Below are 16,947 nucleotides of genomic sequence, written 5' to 3'. Positions count from 1 at the left end.
TCCCAACCCTAATCCCAAGCGTAACCCTAATCCCAACCCTAATCCCAACTCTAACCCTAACTTTAGCCCCAACCCTAACCATAACTTTAGCCCCAACCCTAACCCTAACCCTAATTTTAGCCCCAACCCTAGCCCTAACCCTAACTTTAGCCCCAACCCTAACCCTAATTTTAACCCTAACCCTAGCCCTAACTTTAGCCCCAACCCTAAGGCTACTTTCACACTTGCGTCGTGTGGCATCCGTCGCAATCCGTCGTTTTGGACAAAAAACGGATCCTGCAAATGTGCCCACAGGATGCCTTTTTTGCCCATAGGCTTGTATTACCGACGGATGGCCACACGTCGCGTCCATCGTGCACTGGATCCGTTGTGTTTTGGCGGACCGTCGTCACAAAAAAGTTCAATGTAACCTTTTTTTTTGTACGTCGCATCCGCCATTTCCGCATATGCGTGGCCGTAACTCTGCCCCCTCCTCCCCAGGACATAGACTGGGCAGCGGATGCATTGAAAAACTGCATCCGCTGCCCACGTTGTGCACAATTTTCACAACGTGCGTCGGTACGTCGGGCCGACGCATTGCGACCTCCCCGTACCGACGCAAGTGTGAAAGAAGCCTAAGGCTACTTTCACACTAGCGTCGTACTCGGCCCATCGCAGTGTGTCGGGCCGACGTACCGACGCTAGCGTTGTAAGCGCCGCACAACGGGTGCAGCGGATGCTGTTTTTTCAACGCATCCGCTGCCCCATTGTGAGGTGCGGGGAGGTGGGGGCGGAGTTCCGGCAGCGCATGCGCGGTCAGAAATGGCGGACACGTCGCACAAAAAAAGTTACATGTAGCGTTTTTTTGTGCCGACGGTCCGCCAAAGCACGACGCATCCGTCGCACGACGGATGCGACGTGTGGCAATCCGTCACAATGTGTCGCTAATGCAAGTCAATGGAGAAAAAATGCATCCTGCAAGCACTTTTGCAGGATGCGTTTTTTCTCCGACGCATTGCGACGGAAGCCAAAAAACGCTAGTGTGAAAGTAGCCTAACCCTAACCCTAGCCCTAACCCTAAATTTAGCCCCAACCCTAAATTTAGCACCAACCCTAGCCCTAACCCTAGCCCTAACCCTAATTTTAGCCCCAACTCGTCTCTCCTGCCGGCCGGCAGATGGCAGCAGATGGCGGGCGCACTGCGCATGCGCCCGCCATTTTCTTTCCCGAGGAAGAAGCCGGCCGGCAAGAGGAGACGCAGGAGGACCCAGGGATACCGGGTGAGTATGATAGGGTCCCCCGAATCCCCCTATTTCTCTGTCCTCTGATGTGCGATCACATCAGAGGACAGATAATTACAGATCGCTTTTTTTTTTTTTTGCGGTCGCCGGTAAACAGTTAATTACCGGCGATCGCAAAACAGGGGTCGGTAAAAACCGACCCCGATCATGTTCTTTGGGGTCTCGGCTACCCCCGGCAGCCGAGACCCCAGAGATCTTCCGGGTGCCGGGCGGCGGGCGCACTTCGCATGCGCCCGCCATTTTTTCCCCGGAAAAAAGATGGCGGCGCCCATCGGGAGCCACGAGGAGCACCGGGGGAGATAGGTGAGTATTGGGGGGCTATTGGGGGCCATCGGGGACCCTATTTCTCTGTCCTCCGATGTGCGATCACATCGGAGGACAGAGAAATTAAATGGCAAATCGCGTTTTGTTTTTTTGTTGTTGCGACCGCCGGTAAACGGTTAATTACCGGTGATCGCAACTCGGGGGTCGGTAAAGACCCCCTGAATCATGTTCTCTGGGGTCTCGGCTACCCTCGGCAACCGAGACCCCAGAGAAAATCCGACTCTGGGGGGGCGCTATTCACTTTTTCCACAGCGCCGTTAATTAACGGCCCTGTGGTTTAAGTACCCTTAGCGGCCGCCGTTAAAAGGCGTATCGGCGGTCGTTAAGGGGTTAAAGCGGTTGTCCACTACTCTGATAATAATAATACCTAGACTCACCTCTGGTACTGGTACCATTCCTGAAATGTCGGCTTTGGCTCTCCCGGGGTTTGCGTGACATTGTCATGTGGTCCCTGCAACCAATCAGTGCTGGCTTCACTGTCCCCTCCTTCGGACAAATCAGACATTCAGAAGAAGCGAGAGCTGTGGCTGACCTCTGACATCCTCTGGATGTCCATGCTATTATTGAAAAAAATCACTGTACATTGACCAACACCAATGTTACCACCATATGGTGACAATATAGTGGTCGTTACCAATCCTGTAAAATATATAAGAAATTACAGCACTGTTATACATAGTGTAGGGATTCACTCTCTCTGGTGGGCATTCGGCAACATTCACACAGGCCATGCGGTTTGGTCAAAACAGTTAGTTTTATTGCTTTCATAAAACTCCAAAAGATTCGAAAACCAAAAATAGCCTCTTCTGGGCACAAAGGTATCCCAGAAAATAAACCGTTCAGCAGGGCACATACAGGTCCTTCTCAAAAAATTAGCATATAGTGTAAAATTTCATTATTTACCATAATGTAATGATTACAATTAAACTTTCATATATTATAGATTCGTTATCCACCAACTGAAATTTGTCAGGTCTTTTATTGTTTTAATACTGATGATTTTGGCATACAACTCCTGATAACCCAAAAAACCTGTCTCAATAAATTAGCATATTTCACCCGTCCAATCAAATAAAAGTGTTTTTTAATAACAAACAAAAAAACCATCAAATAATAATGTTCAGTTATGCACTCAATACTTGGTCGGGAATCCTTTGGCAGAAATGACTGCTTCAATGCGGCGTGGCATGGAGGCAATCAGCCTGTGACACTGCTGAGATGTTATGGAGGCCCAGGATGCTTCAATAGCGGCCTTAAGCTCATCCAGAGTGTTGGGTCTTGCGTCTCTCAACTTTCTCTTCACAATATCCCACAGATTCTCTATGGGGTTCAGGTCAGGAGAGTTGGCAGGCCAATTGAGCACAGTAATACCATGGTCAGTAAACCATTTACCAGTGGTTTTGGCACTGTGAGCAGGTGCCAGGTCGTGCTGAAAAATGAAATCTTCATCTCCATAAAGCATTTCAGCATTTCCCCAGGTCAAGCCACTTTTGAACCATAAACAGCGGCAGAAGCGCCTGACCTGGGCTACAGCGAAGCAGCACTGGACTGTTGCTAAGTGGTCCCAAGTACTTTTTTCTGATGAAAGCAAATTTTGCATGTCATTCGGAAATCAAGGTGCCAGAGTCTGGAGGAAGACTGGGGAGAAGGAAATGCCAAAATGCCTGAAGTCCAGTGTCAAGTACCCACAGTCAGTGATGGTGTGGGGTGCCATGTCAGCTGCTGGTGTTGGTCCACTGTGTTTCATCAAGGGCAGGGTCAATGCAGCTAGCTATCAGGAGATTTTGGAGCACTTCATGCTTCCCTCGGCTGAAATGCTTTATGGAGATGAAGATTTCATTTTTCAGCACGACCTGGCACCTGCTCACAGTGCCAAAACCACTGGTAAATGGTTTACTGACCATGGTATTACTGTGCTCAATTGGCCTGCCAACTCTCCTGACCTGAACCCCATAGAGAATCTGTGGGATATTGTGAAGAGAAAGTTGAGAGACGCAAGACCCAACACTCTGGATGAGCTTAAGGCCGCTATTGAAGCATCCTGGGCCTCCGTAACATCTCAGCAGTGTCACAGGCTGATTGCCTCCATGCCACGCCGCATTGAAGCAGTCATTTCTGCCAAAGGATTCCCGACCAAGTATTGAGTGCATAACTGAACATTATTATTTGATGGTTTTTTTGTTTGTTATTAAAAAACACTTTTATTTGATTGGACGGGTGAAATATGCTAATTTATTGAGACAGGTTTTTTGGGTTATCAGGAGTTGTATGCCAAAATCATCAGTATCTAATATATAATTGCCTAGAATACTACTTCCTGCAATTTGTGCCAACTTCCGTGGCTTTGTCCGGAGCTAATGTCCGGAGATAATGTCCGGAGCTAATGTCCGGAGATAAGTGACGTCACCAGTGTCCTACACCCAGGCAGAGCACAGGGGCCCCAGGCAGCATATGGGGCCCCAGGCAGAGCACAGTGGCCCCAGGCAGAGCACAGGGGCCCCAGGCAGCATATGGGGCCCCAGGCAGAGCACAGTGGTCCCAGGCAGAGCACAGGGGCCCCAGGCAGCCTATGGGGCCCCAGGCAGAGCACAGTGGCCCCAGGCAGAGCACAAGGGCCCCAGGCAGAGCACAGGGGCCCCAGGCAGCATATGGGGCCCCAGGCAGAGCACAGTGGCCCCAGGCAGAGCACAGGGGCCCCAGGCAGAACATGGGGCCCCAGGCAGAGCACAGGGGCCCCAGGCAGAGCACAGGGGCCCCAGGCAGCATATGGGGCCCCAGGCAGAGCACAGGGGCCCCAGGCAGAGCACAGGGGCCCCAGGCAGCATATGGGGCCCCAGGCAGAGCACAGGGGCCCCAGGCAGCATATGGGGCCCCAGGCAGAGCACAGTGGCCCCAGGCAGAGCACAGGGGCCCCAGGCAGAACATGGGGCCCCAGACAGAGCACAGGGGCCCCAGGCAGAGCACAGGGGCCCCAGGCAGCATATGGGGCCCCAGGCAGAGCACAGGGGCCCCAGGCAGCATATGGGGCCCCAGGCAGAGCACAGTGGCCCCAGGCAGCATATGGGGCCCCAGGCAGAGCACAGTGGCCCCAGGCAGAGCACAGGGGCCCCAGGCAGCATATGGGGCCCCAGGCAGAGCACAGGGGCCCCAGGCAGCATATGGGGCCCCAGGCAGAGCACAGTGGCCCCAGGCAGAGCACAGGGGCCCCAGGCAGAGCACAGGGGCCCCAGGCAGAGCACAGGGGCCCCAGGCAGAGCACAGGGGCCCCAGGCAGCATATGGGGCCCCAGGCAGAGCACAGGGGCCCCAGGCAGCATATGGGGCCCCAGGCAGAGCACAGTGGCCCCAGGCAGCATATGGGGCCCCAGGCAGAGCACAGTGGCCCCAGGCAGAGCACAGGGGCCCCAGGCAGCATATGGGGCCCCAGGCAGAGCACAGTGGTCCCAGGCAGAGCACAGGGGCCCCAGGCAGCTTATGGGGCCCCAGGCAGAGCACAGTGGCCCCAGGCAGAACATGTGGCCCCAGGCAGAGCACAGGGGCCCCAGGCAGAGCACAGGGGCCCCAGGCAGCATATGAGGCCCCAGGCAGAGCACAGGGGCCCCAGGCAGAGCACAGGGGCCCCAGGCAGCATATGGGGCCCCAGGCAGAGCACAGGGGCCCCAGGCAGCATATGGGGCCCCAGGCAGAGCACAGTGGCCCCAGGCAGAGCACAGTGGCCCCAGGCAGAACATGGGGCCCCAGGCAGAGCACAGGGGCCCCAGGCAGAGCACAGGGGCCCCAGGCAGCGCACAGGGGCCCCAGGCAGCATATGGGGCCCCAGGCAGAGCACAGTGGCCCCAGGCAGCATATGGGGCCCCAGGCAGAGCACAGTGGCCCCAGGCAGAGCACAGGGGCCCCAGGCAGCATATGGGGTCCCAGGCAGAGCACAGTGGTCCCAGGCAGAGCACAGGGGCCCCAGGCAGCTTATGGGGCCCCAGGCAGAGCACAGTGGCCCCAGGCAGAACATGGGGCCCCAGGCAGAGCACAGTGGCCCCAGGCAGAGCACAGGGGCCCCAGGCAGAGCACAGGGGCCCCAGGCAGCATATGGGGCCCCAGGCAGAGCACAGGGGCCCCAGGCAGCATATGGGGCCCAAGGCAGAGCATAGTGGCCCCAGGCAGAGCACAGGGGCCCCAGGCAGCATATGGGGCCCCAGGCAGAGCACAGTGGTCCCAGGCAGAGCACAGGGGCCCCAGGCAGCCTATGGGGCCCCAGGCAGAGCACAGTGGCCCCAGGCAGAACATGGGGCCCCAGGCAGAGCACAGGGGCCCCAGGCAGAGCACAGGGGCCCCAGGCAGCATATGGGGTCCCAGGTAGAGCACAGTGGTCCCAGGTAGAGCACAGGGGCCCCAGGCAGCCCATGGGGCCCCAGGCAGAGCACAGGGGCCCCAGGCAGCATATGGGGCCCCAGGCAGAGCACAGGTGCCCCAGGCAGAGCACAGTGGCCCTAGGCAGAGCACAGGGGCCCCAGGCAGAACACAGGGGCCCCAGGCAGAACATGGGGCCCCAGGCAGAGCACAGGGGCCCCAGGCAGAGCACAGGGGCCCCAGGCAGCATATGGGGCCCCAGGCAGAGCACAGGGGCCCCAGGCAGCATATGGGGCCCCAGGCAGAGCACAGCGATATTTTGGACCACTGTGCGGTGTTTCAGACCCCTGTGTGATGTCTGGGGCCCTGTTCTTAAGTATATTAAAGATTAAAGTAACGTATATTAAAGTATATTATAGATCAAATTTGACATGTTTATGAGCACCATTGAGTGATATACTCAAGAATGACATCATTTTTCAACATTTTATGGTTTCAAACTGTAAACACTCAGAGTTTTTTTTACTTCAACCAGAAAACCTTAATGGTTCATAAAAAACTTGACTGTTCAGGATATGATAAAAGTCATAGTATTCTGAATCTTTAACTTATAAAGATACCTTTACATGGGGTGATTATTGGTTCCAGAGAGGCTTTCGGCCGATAATCGTACACATGGCTGGTGACAGGACAATACAATATAAACGTTCAAAGGTAAACACTGATAACATTAACCCCTTCACCCCGCGGCCCTTTTTCGTTTTTGTGTTTTCGTTTTTCACTCCCCTCCTTCCCAGAGCCATAACTTTTTTATTTTTCTGTCAATATGGCCATGTGAGGGCTTATTTTTTGCGGGACGAGTTGTACCTTTGAACGACATCATTGGTTTTACCATGTCGTGTACTAGAAAACGGGAAAAAAATTCCAAGTGCGGTGAAATTGCAAAAAAAGTGCAATCCCACACTTGTTTTTTGTTTATTTTTTTTGCTAGGTTCATTAAATGCTAAAACTGACCTGCCATTATGATTCTCTAGGTCATTACGAGTTCATAGACACCTAACATGTCTAGGTTATTTTTTATCTAAATGGTGAAAAAAAATTCCAAACTTTGCTTAAAAAAAAAAAAAAAAAAAAGTGCCATTTTCCGATACCCGTAGCGTCTCCATTTTTCGTGATCTGGGGTCGGGTGAGGGCTTATTTTTTGCGTGCCGAGCTGGCGTTTTTAATGATAGCATTTTGGTGCAGATACGTTCTTTTGATCGCCCGTTATTGCATTTTAACGCAATGTCGCGGCGACCAAAAAAACGTAATTCTGGCGTTTCGGATTTTTTTCTCACTACGCTGTTTAGCGATCAGGTTAATGCTTTTTTTTAGTTGATAGATCGGGCGATTCTGAACGCGGCGATACCAAATATGTGTAGGTTTTTTTTTTTTTTTATTGTTTTATTTAGGATGGGGCGAAAGGGGGGTGATTTAAACTTTTATATTTTTAATATTTTTTTCACATTTTTAAAAACATTTTTTTTTCACTTTTGCCATGCTTCAATAGCCTCCATGGGAGGCTAGAAGCAGGCACAGCCCGATCGGCTCTGCTACATAACAGCGATCATCAGATCGCTGTTATGTAGCAGAATTGCAGGTGTGCTGTGAGCGCCGACCACAGGGGGGCGCTCACAGCTACCTGCGATCAGTAACCATAGAGGTCTCAAGGACCTCTATGGTTACCATCCTAATGCATCGCCGACCTCCGATCATGTGACGGGGGTCGGCGATGACGTCAGATCCGGCCGCCCGGCCGGATGCGGTAGTTAAATGCCGCTGTCTGCGTTTGACAGCGGCATTTAACAGGTTAATAGCGGCGGGTGAATAGCGATTTCACCCGCCGCTATTGCGCGCACATGTCAGCTGTACAAAACAGCTGACATGTCGCGACTTTGATGTGGGCTCAGCGCCGGAGCCCACATCAAAGGGGGAGACACGGCATGCGCAGTACATGTACGGCGCATGTCGTGAAGGGGTTAAAATCTAATATATAATTGCCTAGAATACTACTTCCGGCAATTTGTGCCAACTTCCGTGGCTTTGTCCGGAGATAATGTCCGGAGATAAGTGACGTCACCAGCGTCCTACACCCGCTCAGGGTGGACAAAGATATATGCCTTCGGCGTGCGCGGCACTTTTCTGATTGGTTGCCGCCTGCCGCGAGCGAACAATCAGAAATGTGCCGTACTGTCAAGAATTGTCAAGAGCTGGTGAGTGCAGCCATTTTTTGTTCTTTCTTACTATTATTTATTAATTGTATTATTCTTACATTTGAATAAATAAAGTATATATGGATTCTAGACTCCCGATTCTTTAGAATCGGGCTGCCATCTAGTTAAAACAATAAAAGACCTGACAAATTTCAGTTGGTGGATAATGAATCTATAATATATGAAAGTTTAATTGTAATCATTACATTATGGTAAATAATGAAATTTAACACTATATGCTAATTTTTTGAGAAGGACCTGTATGTCAGTGTGGGTGCACCCGTACAGATTACAGTCCTTTCTCCCAGACCAAACTTCATACACAGAAGAGCCGCGGTCCTACCATGTCTCAGTATCCTCTTCAGCCTGAGCTCCCATCAGCTTTCAGTGCCAAACAGAAGTGTTCAACTCCAGGCACAGTTCACACTGAAAGTACAAATATAAGCCTGTCTGTAGTTTAGTTGGCAAAATCTAATAACCTGACATATATATGGTTAGTAGACGTGTGTATTTCTAGCCACTTACACAGTACCACTGTATCTTTTTGGTTTTTCGCGTTGCGTTGCAGCCACAGCAGCCTTCGATTGCACATTTGTCCTGTTGATGTACTAGCCCGCTGTTTTCCCTGTCACAAGACATATTACACTTTTTTTCTCTTTTTTTTTTTTTCACAGGGTTAATCTGCAGGAAATGTGTGTCTAATAAACGTAGGATTTGTGAAGAAACCTCTGCATCTGGTTCTGTCCAACCATAGCATATGTCTGCCAAGGTTAAGATGGAGAAAGACGGAGATGAAATGAAGGAGACTTTATTAAGTCTGACCTTGAGGATGATCTACTTGTTAACTGGAGGGGTGAGAAATGCTTCCACAATTGTTTTTACATACATTTTTTACGTTTAATCATGGCTTTTCATATGCAAGAGTAACAATTTTGTCACTAAATCTATAGGAATATGTTATTGAGAAGAAGAGTTTGGGGGATCATTTACCTCATTCTAGAAGAAAGGACAAAAACAACTATCAGGAAATCTTGGACCTGACCAACATGATTGTTCATTTGCTGACTGGAGAGGTGAGCACAGCTGGGAACATTTGGACTATATGTAGTATCATTAATAGAAGTATCTGGACGTTGAAGGTATCATTGTATTTTAGGTTCCTCTAAGATGTCATGATGTTGCTTTGTATTTCTCCAAGGAAGAGTGGGAGTATTTAGAAAGACACCAAGATCTGTACCAAGATGTAATGGCAGAGACCCTCTGCCTCCCCACTACAATGGGTAAGGGATATTGTAAGGGTTAGTGATCGGGATGTGATATCATTTTAGAAGTTTTACTTAAAATCTATTTCTTTTAAACAGGTCACAAAAATGTTGAGGACTTCCCAGAAGAACATGTTATCTCTGATTCCTCCACAGATTGTTCTAATCTTCATTCACCTGCTGACCTCTCAATATGTGCTTCAAAACCAAATATTTTGTTAAATAATGTACATGAAGAAATCATTTTGTGCGACGAAAATGAAGACATATCGGGCACAGCGATTTACAAACCCACAGATCATATGCAACAATATTCATACTGTACTCTTAACATAGACGTTTTGGGGTGTGAAGAAGAGGAAATCATAGATGCTGACATTTATATACCAGTTGATCAAACCACACAATCTGCATCTACGTCTATAGCTAGAAAATCAGTATCAACCGAAGGGCAGAATCATCGCGTTATTGATATTATTACCATCCCAGATAACTCCCCAACCCATTCTGATATCGCTGTAGATTGTGATTGGTCTGATAATGCAAAAGTAAAGTATCAAGTTGTCTTGGAGAATCCCCCAAATTCTGGTAAAATCTTGCATCAAGCTTCTAGCGTCCAAACTCCACATGATAAAGATGATAAAAAGAACAACGGCACACAATGTGACAAACCTTCTACAAAAATCCCTAACCATTTAGTAGATCATCCAGACTCTCCATCTTTTATCTGCTGCGAATGTGGGAAGTGTCTTTCATCTCAGTCAGATTTGGACACCCATCAACGGAGTCACATTAAAGAAAGCAAGTGTTCAGGACTAAACGGGAGGAAATCCATTAGTCGTAAGCCCATTCCAAAACCACATCTTAGTGGGAATGAAGAATTTAAATGTCGGATCTGTGGATTATGTTTCAGTAATACAACTGAACTTGTCGCTCACCATCAAATTCATATCAAGAAACCATATTCCTGTTCAATATGTGGCCGAGGATTTTACAGCCATTCTGGACTAGTCACCCATCAGAAGACACATGCATTCCAGAGGCTTTATGACTGCCCCACATGTGGTAAAACTTTTATTTCAAATGCTCACCTCATGTTACACCAAAAGGTACATGCCGACGCTGGTGACACTTCAGAAACTGGGCTTGATGCTGGAGATAGTTCAGGAGGAGACTCCAACCTGACTGACTACAAGCATTTCGGAAGCCAAGATAAATTATTCTCTTGTTCTATATGTGGCGAATGCTTCTATAGCAGTGAACATTTTCTACAGCATCAGAAAAGCCACTTCAAGAGCAATCCTCTCATGTGCCCTGATTGCGGCAAGCTTTTTATGAGAAAGTCAGGGCTTTCTAAGCATCAGAGGATTGTCCACCGAGGAGACGTAGCATTGACGTGTTCTGCATGCGGGAAAGGCTTTGCTTGCAAATCTGAGCTTTCTAGGCATATGACTGTTCACTCAGGACAGAAACCGTACACATGTACTGAGTGTGGAAAATGCTTCTCCTTTAAATCTGCTCTCGTGAGACATCAAAGGATTCACACTGGAGATAGACTGCAATATTGCCCCGAGTGTGGAAAGGGATTTTCATGCAACTCCGAGCTTCTTCGGCATCAATCTGTTCATCAGTAAATATTTCCATTTCTTTTTTTTTTTTTTCAAGGGCAGGAGCTCAAAAGTTCTGTGTCAAATCTAATCGCTAAATTCTTAAAGTGAACCTGTCAGCAGGATTGTGCACAGTAACCTATACACACAGTGTCAGGTCGGCGCCGTTATACTGATTATAATGATACCTGGTGATGAAATCCATCTTGTGGTTGTTGTGTAATCTTTATTTTCAGTTTTGAGTTATTGATATGCTCGTGACCCGGGGCGGCCTGTGGGGGGGGGGGGGGGCTTGATGTGGTGCTCTGATTAGCTATTCATAATGCAGACTGCTGACAGGTCACTGATCCCTCACTGACCTGCCCCCTAGTTTACATACTAAATATAATATGTTTAAAAAAAAAATCACATTCAGCAGGCAGGCGGGAGCGCTGTAGCATGATCACGTCTATAATATCAATGTAATTATTTTATTTGGTGATATACATGTATTCAGAAAAAAAAAATTCTCTCTCAAAATGGCGCTGGCGGCACCTGCACAGTAGCATCTATCAGATCGCCAATAGATGCTACTGAGCAGGCAATGCCGGCACCATCTTGGTTGAGACATTTTTTTATTCTCTAGCAAAATTGCACCAACGGTGCCTGTGCAGTAGCATCTATCAGATCGCCGATTTTTCCTGAATACATGTACATCACCAAATAAGATAATTACATGTAAGCAGAGCCCCACATGAAGACCCCCCTCCAGGCCGCCCCTGAGCACGAAAATCTCATTAACTGAAAACTGAAAATAAAGATTAAACAACAACCACAAGACGGATTTCATCAACCAAGGTATCATTTTATTCAGTATAACGGCACCAACCTGACACTGTCTGCAGGTTACTGTGCACAATCCTGCTGACAGGTTCCCTTTAAAGTGTACCTGTCTTTTTAGGAGAATGTGTAGCAGAATGTCTGTCTGCTTCTAGTTCCTCTCATCTTCATAGAGTTTTAGAAACAGCAACTGTCATCCACCTGTATCAGTAATGTGAAAATCTGTATTCACTGAAATGAAATCTGTCAGCAGGTTAGAGCACCATTATGTAGGAGCAGAGACCCTGATTACAGGGATGTGTCAGTTACTGGGCTGTGTTTTGCTGTTTGAATACAATCAGTGTTTTATCAGCAGGAGATTATCATTACAGGACTAGGTGTCTTGTGCTTTCTTGCCAACTGCTCTGTGCAACCCCACTCACAGCACTGATTAGCAGCTTTCTGTCAATATACATTGTACACAGAAAGCTGCCAATCATGGGTGATTAGGGTCTTACAGGGCTTAACATTCCGATTTTTGATTCTATCACAACTGCTGCACCTAGTAACCTGACACATCACTGGAATCAGGGTCTCTGTCACCACATCATTACGTAGCAAAACCTACTGACAGATTGCCTTGAATACTGATTTTACTAATGAATTCAGAGTGAAAAATCAGTCCAAATGAATCCGATTTCTCGCTAAGACTTATTACAAAGTTTGTTTTCTTCACTTTACTACAGTTACACTTTATGGCCATGTTCACACGTTGCAGTTTTTACTGCGGATCCGCAGCATTTTTGACGCTGCGGATCCGCAGCAGTTTTCCATGCGGTGTACAGTACCATGTAAACCTATGGAAAATAAAAACCGCTGTGCACATGCTGCGGAAAAAAACGCGCGGAAACGCAGCGGTTTATTTTCCGCAGCATGTCAATTCTTTGTGCGGATTCCACAGCGGTTTTAGACCTGCTCCATAATAGAAAACCGCAGGTGTAAAACCGCAGTGGAATTCGCACAAAATCCGCAGGAAAAACGCAGTGTTTTTGCCCTGCGGATTTATCAAAATCAGTGCGGAAAAATCCGCACACCATTTCTCAGCGTGTGCACATATGTAAGGACATTTTATGTGCATTTAACCCCAAGGGTTTCTTACTCTCACAAGGGCCACATATGACAGTTTTCTTAGCACGAGATTAGAATGATTCCATCCCCATCACTTGCATATCACCATAAGGTGTTGCTTGTTCTTCATCCAAGGTTCCTTTTCTGGAGGGTGATATAGACACTTGCATCGGTCTGTACTGACTGCTTTTTATCCACCATCGTCCAACAGGCCACTGTGTCAGTTGTTATATGCAATCACGGAACTCGTAAAGTGTTCTTTGCAATCATTGTTATGGGGATCCACAGGAAGGAGATGGAGGCAGCCCTAAAGCTGGAGAAAGGCTCCTGTGGTTTTCCAGTGGGTGAATAAATTGACCATTTATGTAGGTTGTTACCTCCATCTTCTTCTTGTGACTCCTATTTTGGGACATTGGGTCAAGTATTGAGCTGGGGGCTTCTCTTTCTGTCCATGTTATGGAAGTTCTAGGGGTAGTCTAATTTCTGGAAAATATCTAAAATAGCAAACTCAGCAGGTACTCGCCCTCCCTGGGTCCATCACTGACTCACCACCACTCTTCCTGTCTTAGTATTTTGGATGTAGTGGTGACTCCACTTCAACAATGCGCATCACCGATCTAGCCAATCATTGAGCTCAGTGCTGAGAGTTGGACCCCCAACGATCTCGTATTGTTGACCTATTCAAAGGATAGGATAGGTCATCTATATGTTGTGACTGGTCAGCTACTTTAATGATAGAGGTAGAACTCTGAAATAAACTCGTGACCGTGAAAAAAATGAAAATGTTGCATATATCACATAAAAGGCAATACTTTGATAAAAAGAATATGCACCTTCCTTAATTTATTTTGATTTTGGCCATGCACTCCATTAATAGGTAGAATAACACTGGAACTGTGCACTTTGAGTGTTACACACAGGGCGAAAGTGACAGTGCATGACAAGCTGTTAGATGGGGCTCCTTCACTTTCATAAAGAACCCTGCTCAATAAGCTATCTTACATGAATGTCTTCATTATTCCTCTTTAATCAGGGGGTTACAGAAGCTGCCCGAGTGGACATGTGGAGAAGATTTTTTTTGTTTTGTAGATAGGTAACTGTAAAGTGCGTGTTGTTTGAACCCAAATTCTTGTTAGGACGTGCATTGATTTTTTATAAATATGGAGACTTATTGCAGCTCTTCGTAGATGCTGTAATAGTTAGAGGAAACATATACAGTGGTTGAAGAAGTGGTGGCATCATGCCTGTTAGAAAGGAACTATGATAAAGGTCCCATGTCACACCACAAAGTAAAGCATTATATGCATGAGCTGTACCCCGAAACCCCAAAAGGCCCGGGACTTATGTACCAATACTGTAAAATCCTATTTAACATTATTTGAGTTGTATAATGTATGGGAATATAAAGTAATGCCTATTTTTTTCTTACAGGAGTCTATATCTGACTTCCATGGTTCTGCCTATGGTTAGACCAGTTGGTGATCACACTACAGGGAGCATCTCAGGAGAGGCCTAAGAACAAACTTTACAATGTGCTATGTCTTTAAACTCAGGTTTTCCTATTTAATAACACAAAGCTGTCGTCTACTCCGGACCTGAAACTACTGAGATGACAGCATTGAAATCACCGTGGTCAGAGGCAGACACAAGGACATACAATGCTGCTATACTGTGTTAGGAACCCACCAAAGACCTTCTACCTTATCTTCTTGGATACTTGAGAGATTGATGTTGGGGAAATGAGATATTGCAGTATTCACACATGAATATATACTGTACACAATGAGTAGAGTTAGTTATAGGTTACGAATGGCCATAAATTCGAGATTTTGAGCAGGCGAATAAGCAGCAAGTTTCTACCAACTTTTTGTGACCCAATGGCAGATCTATTCGTCTACCATATTGGATTGCTTTTGGTTATAGTCAGGAGCTGTAGTTGAAAAGTTCATGACGAGCGACGGTTGTACATCCTATTAGACCATCCATAGCAAGGTAGATATCAATCAGTGATTTGTCGATTTCTTTATGCCATTGTTGTCTAGATAATAACGTTTACAGACCAACTAAAAACAAAAGGTTGTTCAGAATGCGGCCATCTGAAATCCGTTTATATGGCTAGGTTTAGGATTTAAATGGGACAATTTCGGATTTTGTGGAGTGCAAAATTAATTTTTATTGTTGTAAAATAATTCTTACTAATTTTATGTGAATGTTTTATATGGATGGGGAAAAATAAAATATATTCTACTGGTTAAGGAGTAATATTGTAAGTTATCGCAAAAACTAAGCTTTCCCTGCATTGTCTTAATGTTACATTTTTGTTGCCTAACTGATGATTTTTTGGTAAACCATTTTGTGCTAGAAATTTTTCCGGAGGCTTCTTATTATTCATTTAGATGACATAAGACTGATTATAGAAAAAAATGTCATCTTTGCTAAACTTTTAATATAGGATGTTGCTATTTTGGTCAAATGAGTCCAGTTGTCATAAGAGCCATCATTGCCCAGAACAGTAGTGAGCACTTCCTCATTGCATATGAGGTCAATTGGATTGATCTTAAACATTTAGGGTACTGTCTCACAGTGGCACTTTTGTCGCTACGACGGTACGATCCGTGACGTTCCAGCGATATCCATACGATATTGCTGTGTCTGACACGCAGCAGCGATCAGGGACCCTGCTGAGAATCGTACGTCGTAGCAGATCTTTGGAACTTTCTTTCGTCGCTGGATCTCCCGCTGTCATCGTTGGATCGGTGTGCGTGACACCGATCCAACGATACGTTCGCTTGTAACCAGGGTAAACATCGGGTTACTAAGCGCAGGGCCGCGCTTAGTAACCCGATGTTTACCCTGGTTACCATCGTAAAAGTAAAAAAAAACAAACAGTACATACTCACATTCCGGTGTCCGTCAGGTCCCTTGCCGTCTGCTTCCCGCTCTGACTGACTGCCGGCCGGAAAGTAAGAGCAGAGCACAGCGGTGACGTCACCGCTGTGATCTGCTTTCGCTTTACGGCGGCACTCCGTCAGGTCCTTTGCAGTCTGCTTCCCGCTCTGACTGACACCGGATTGTGAGTATGTACTGTTTGTTTTTTTTTACTTTTACGATGGTAACCAGGGTAAACATCGGGTTACTACGCGCGGCCCTGCGCTTAGTAACCCGATGTTTACCCTGGTTACCCGGGGACCTCGGCATCGTTGGTCGCTGGAGAGCGGTCTGTGTGACAGCTCCCCCGCGACCACACAACGACTTTCCAACGATCACGGCCAGGTCGTATCGCTGGTCGTGATCGTTGGAAAGTTGCAGAGTGTGACAGTACCCTTAGGGTGTGGCTGATAGTGGAGATCCATCCTAATTGACAGGAAACGTTCCAGGACATTTGGTGTAACCATACAGTATACACAGTTGTGTAGGCCATACCTTCATGTTCATGCCTACATGCATGCGATGTGCCGCAGTGTATAGAAAACCTGGTTAGAAGTCTGAGTTTGACATGGGCTTGAAGTTCTGAAGGATTACAGCCAATAAATATTAAGGTAAAAAACTCAAGGGAAGTCTCACATTCATCATACATAATTAAGGTCATAAAGTGGTAGCACTGGAATGTGTTGTGCCCAGAACAATATCTTCTTAGAGGAGTTGTCCTCAGAAATATTTTATATTTTACTTATAGATCAAACACAAATGACAAGTTTTCATTTGCTATAATTTTTAAGGAAATGCCCTTAGTTAAAACTATTACATACTTAAAGAGGTCGTCCACTTTCTCGTTAGTGCAGCTTTCCTCATAAACTAATCAGCACTTCTGGCCATACAATGGCTGCTGATGGAGGAACATGTGACCAGACCTGTCCATCAGTCTCCTCCAGTAGAAGAGCAGCTTTCCTATGTGAGATGTTTGACAACTGGAGGAGGCTGATAGACTGGTTTGTTCATGTTCTCATCCACCA

General features: G+C 47.0%; 1 protein-coding gene across 5 annotated transcripts in view; it reads left to right on the top strand.

Moving 5' to 3' along the window:
• Nucleotides 1–15,249, top strand: part of LOC143767152 (uncharacterized) — a 115,703-nt gene extending 100,454 nt beyond the window's left edge. For 3 of the 5 annotated variants that reach the window (XM_077255195.1, XM_077255194.1, XM_077255196.1), the window contains exons 3-7: nucleotides 8,874–9,052; nucleotides 9,150–9,272; nucleotides 9,356–9,479; nucleotides 9,561–11,091; nucleotides 14,426–15,249. In XM_077255195.1, coding sequence (XP_077111310.1) covers nucleotides 8,957–9,052; nucleotides 9,150–9,272; nucleotides 9,356–9,479; nucleotides 9,561–11,091; nucleotides 14,426–14,510 — 1,959 coding nt within the window. In that variant the 5' untranslated portion in view covers nucleotides 8,874–8,956 and the 3' untranslated portion in view covers nucleotides 14,511–15,249. The remainder of the gene's footprint in view (nucleotides 1–8,873; nucleotides 9,053–9,149; nucleotides 9,273–9,355; nucleotides 9,480–9,560; nucleotides 11,092–14,425) is intronic. The other 2 variants (XM_077255198.1, XM_077255199.1) reach the window with 2 other exon arrangements.
• The last annotated feature ends 1,698 nt before the right edge of the window (nucleotides 15,250–16,947 follow it).

This window comes from Ranitomeya variabilis, chromosome 4 (genome assembly GCF_051348905.1).
Source record: "Ranitomeya variabilis isolate aRanVar5 chromosome 4, aRanVar5.hap1, whole genome shotgun sequence".
Taxonomy (NCBI): Eukaryota; Metazoa; Chordata; class Amphibia; order Anura; family Dendrobatidae; genus Ranitomeya; species Ranitomeya variabilis.
The sequence above is the reverse complement of the archived record's forward strand: the minus strand, read 5'-3'. Positions and strand labels throughout refer to the sequence as shown.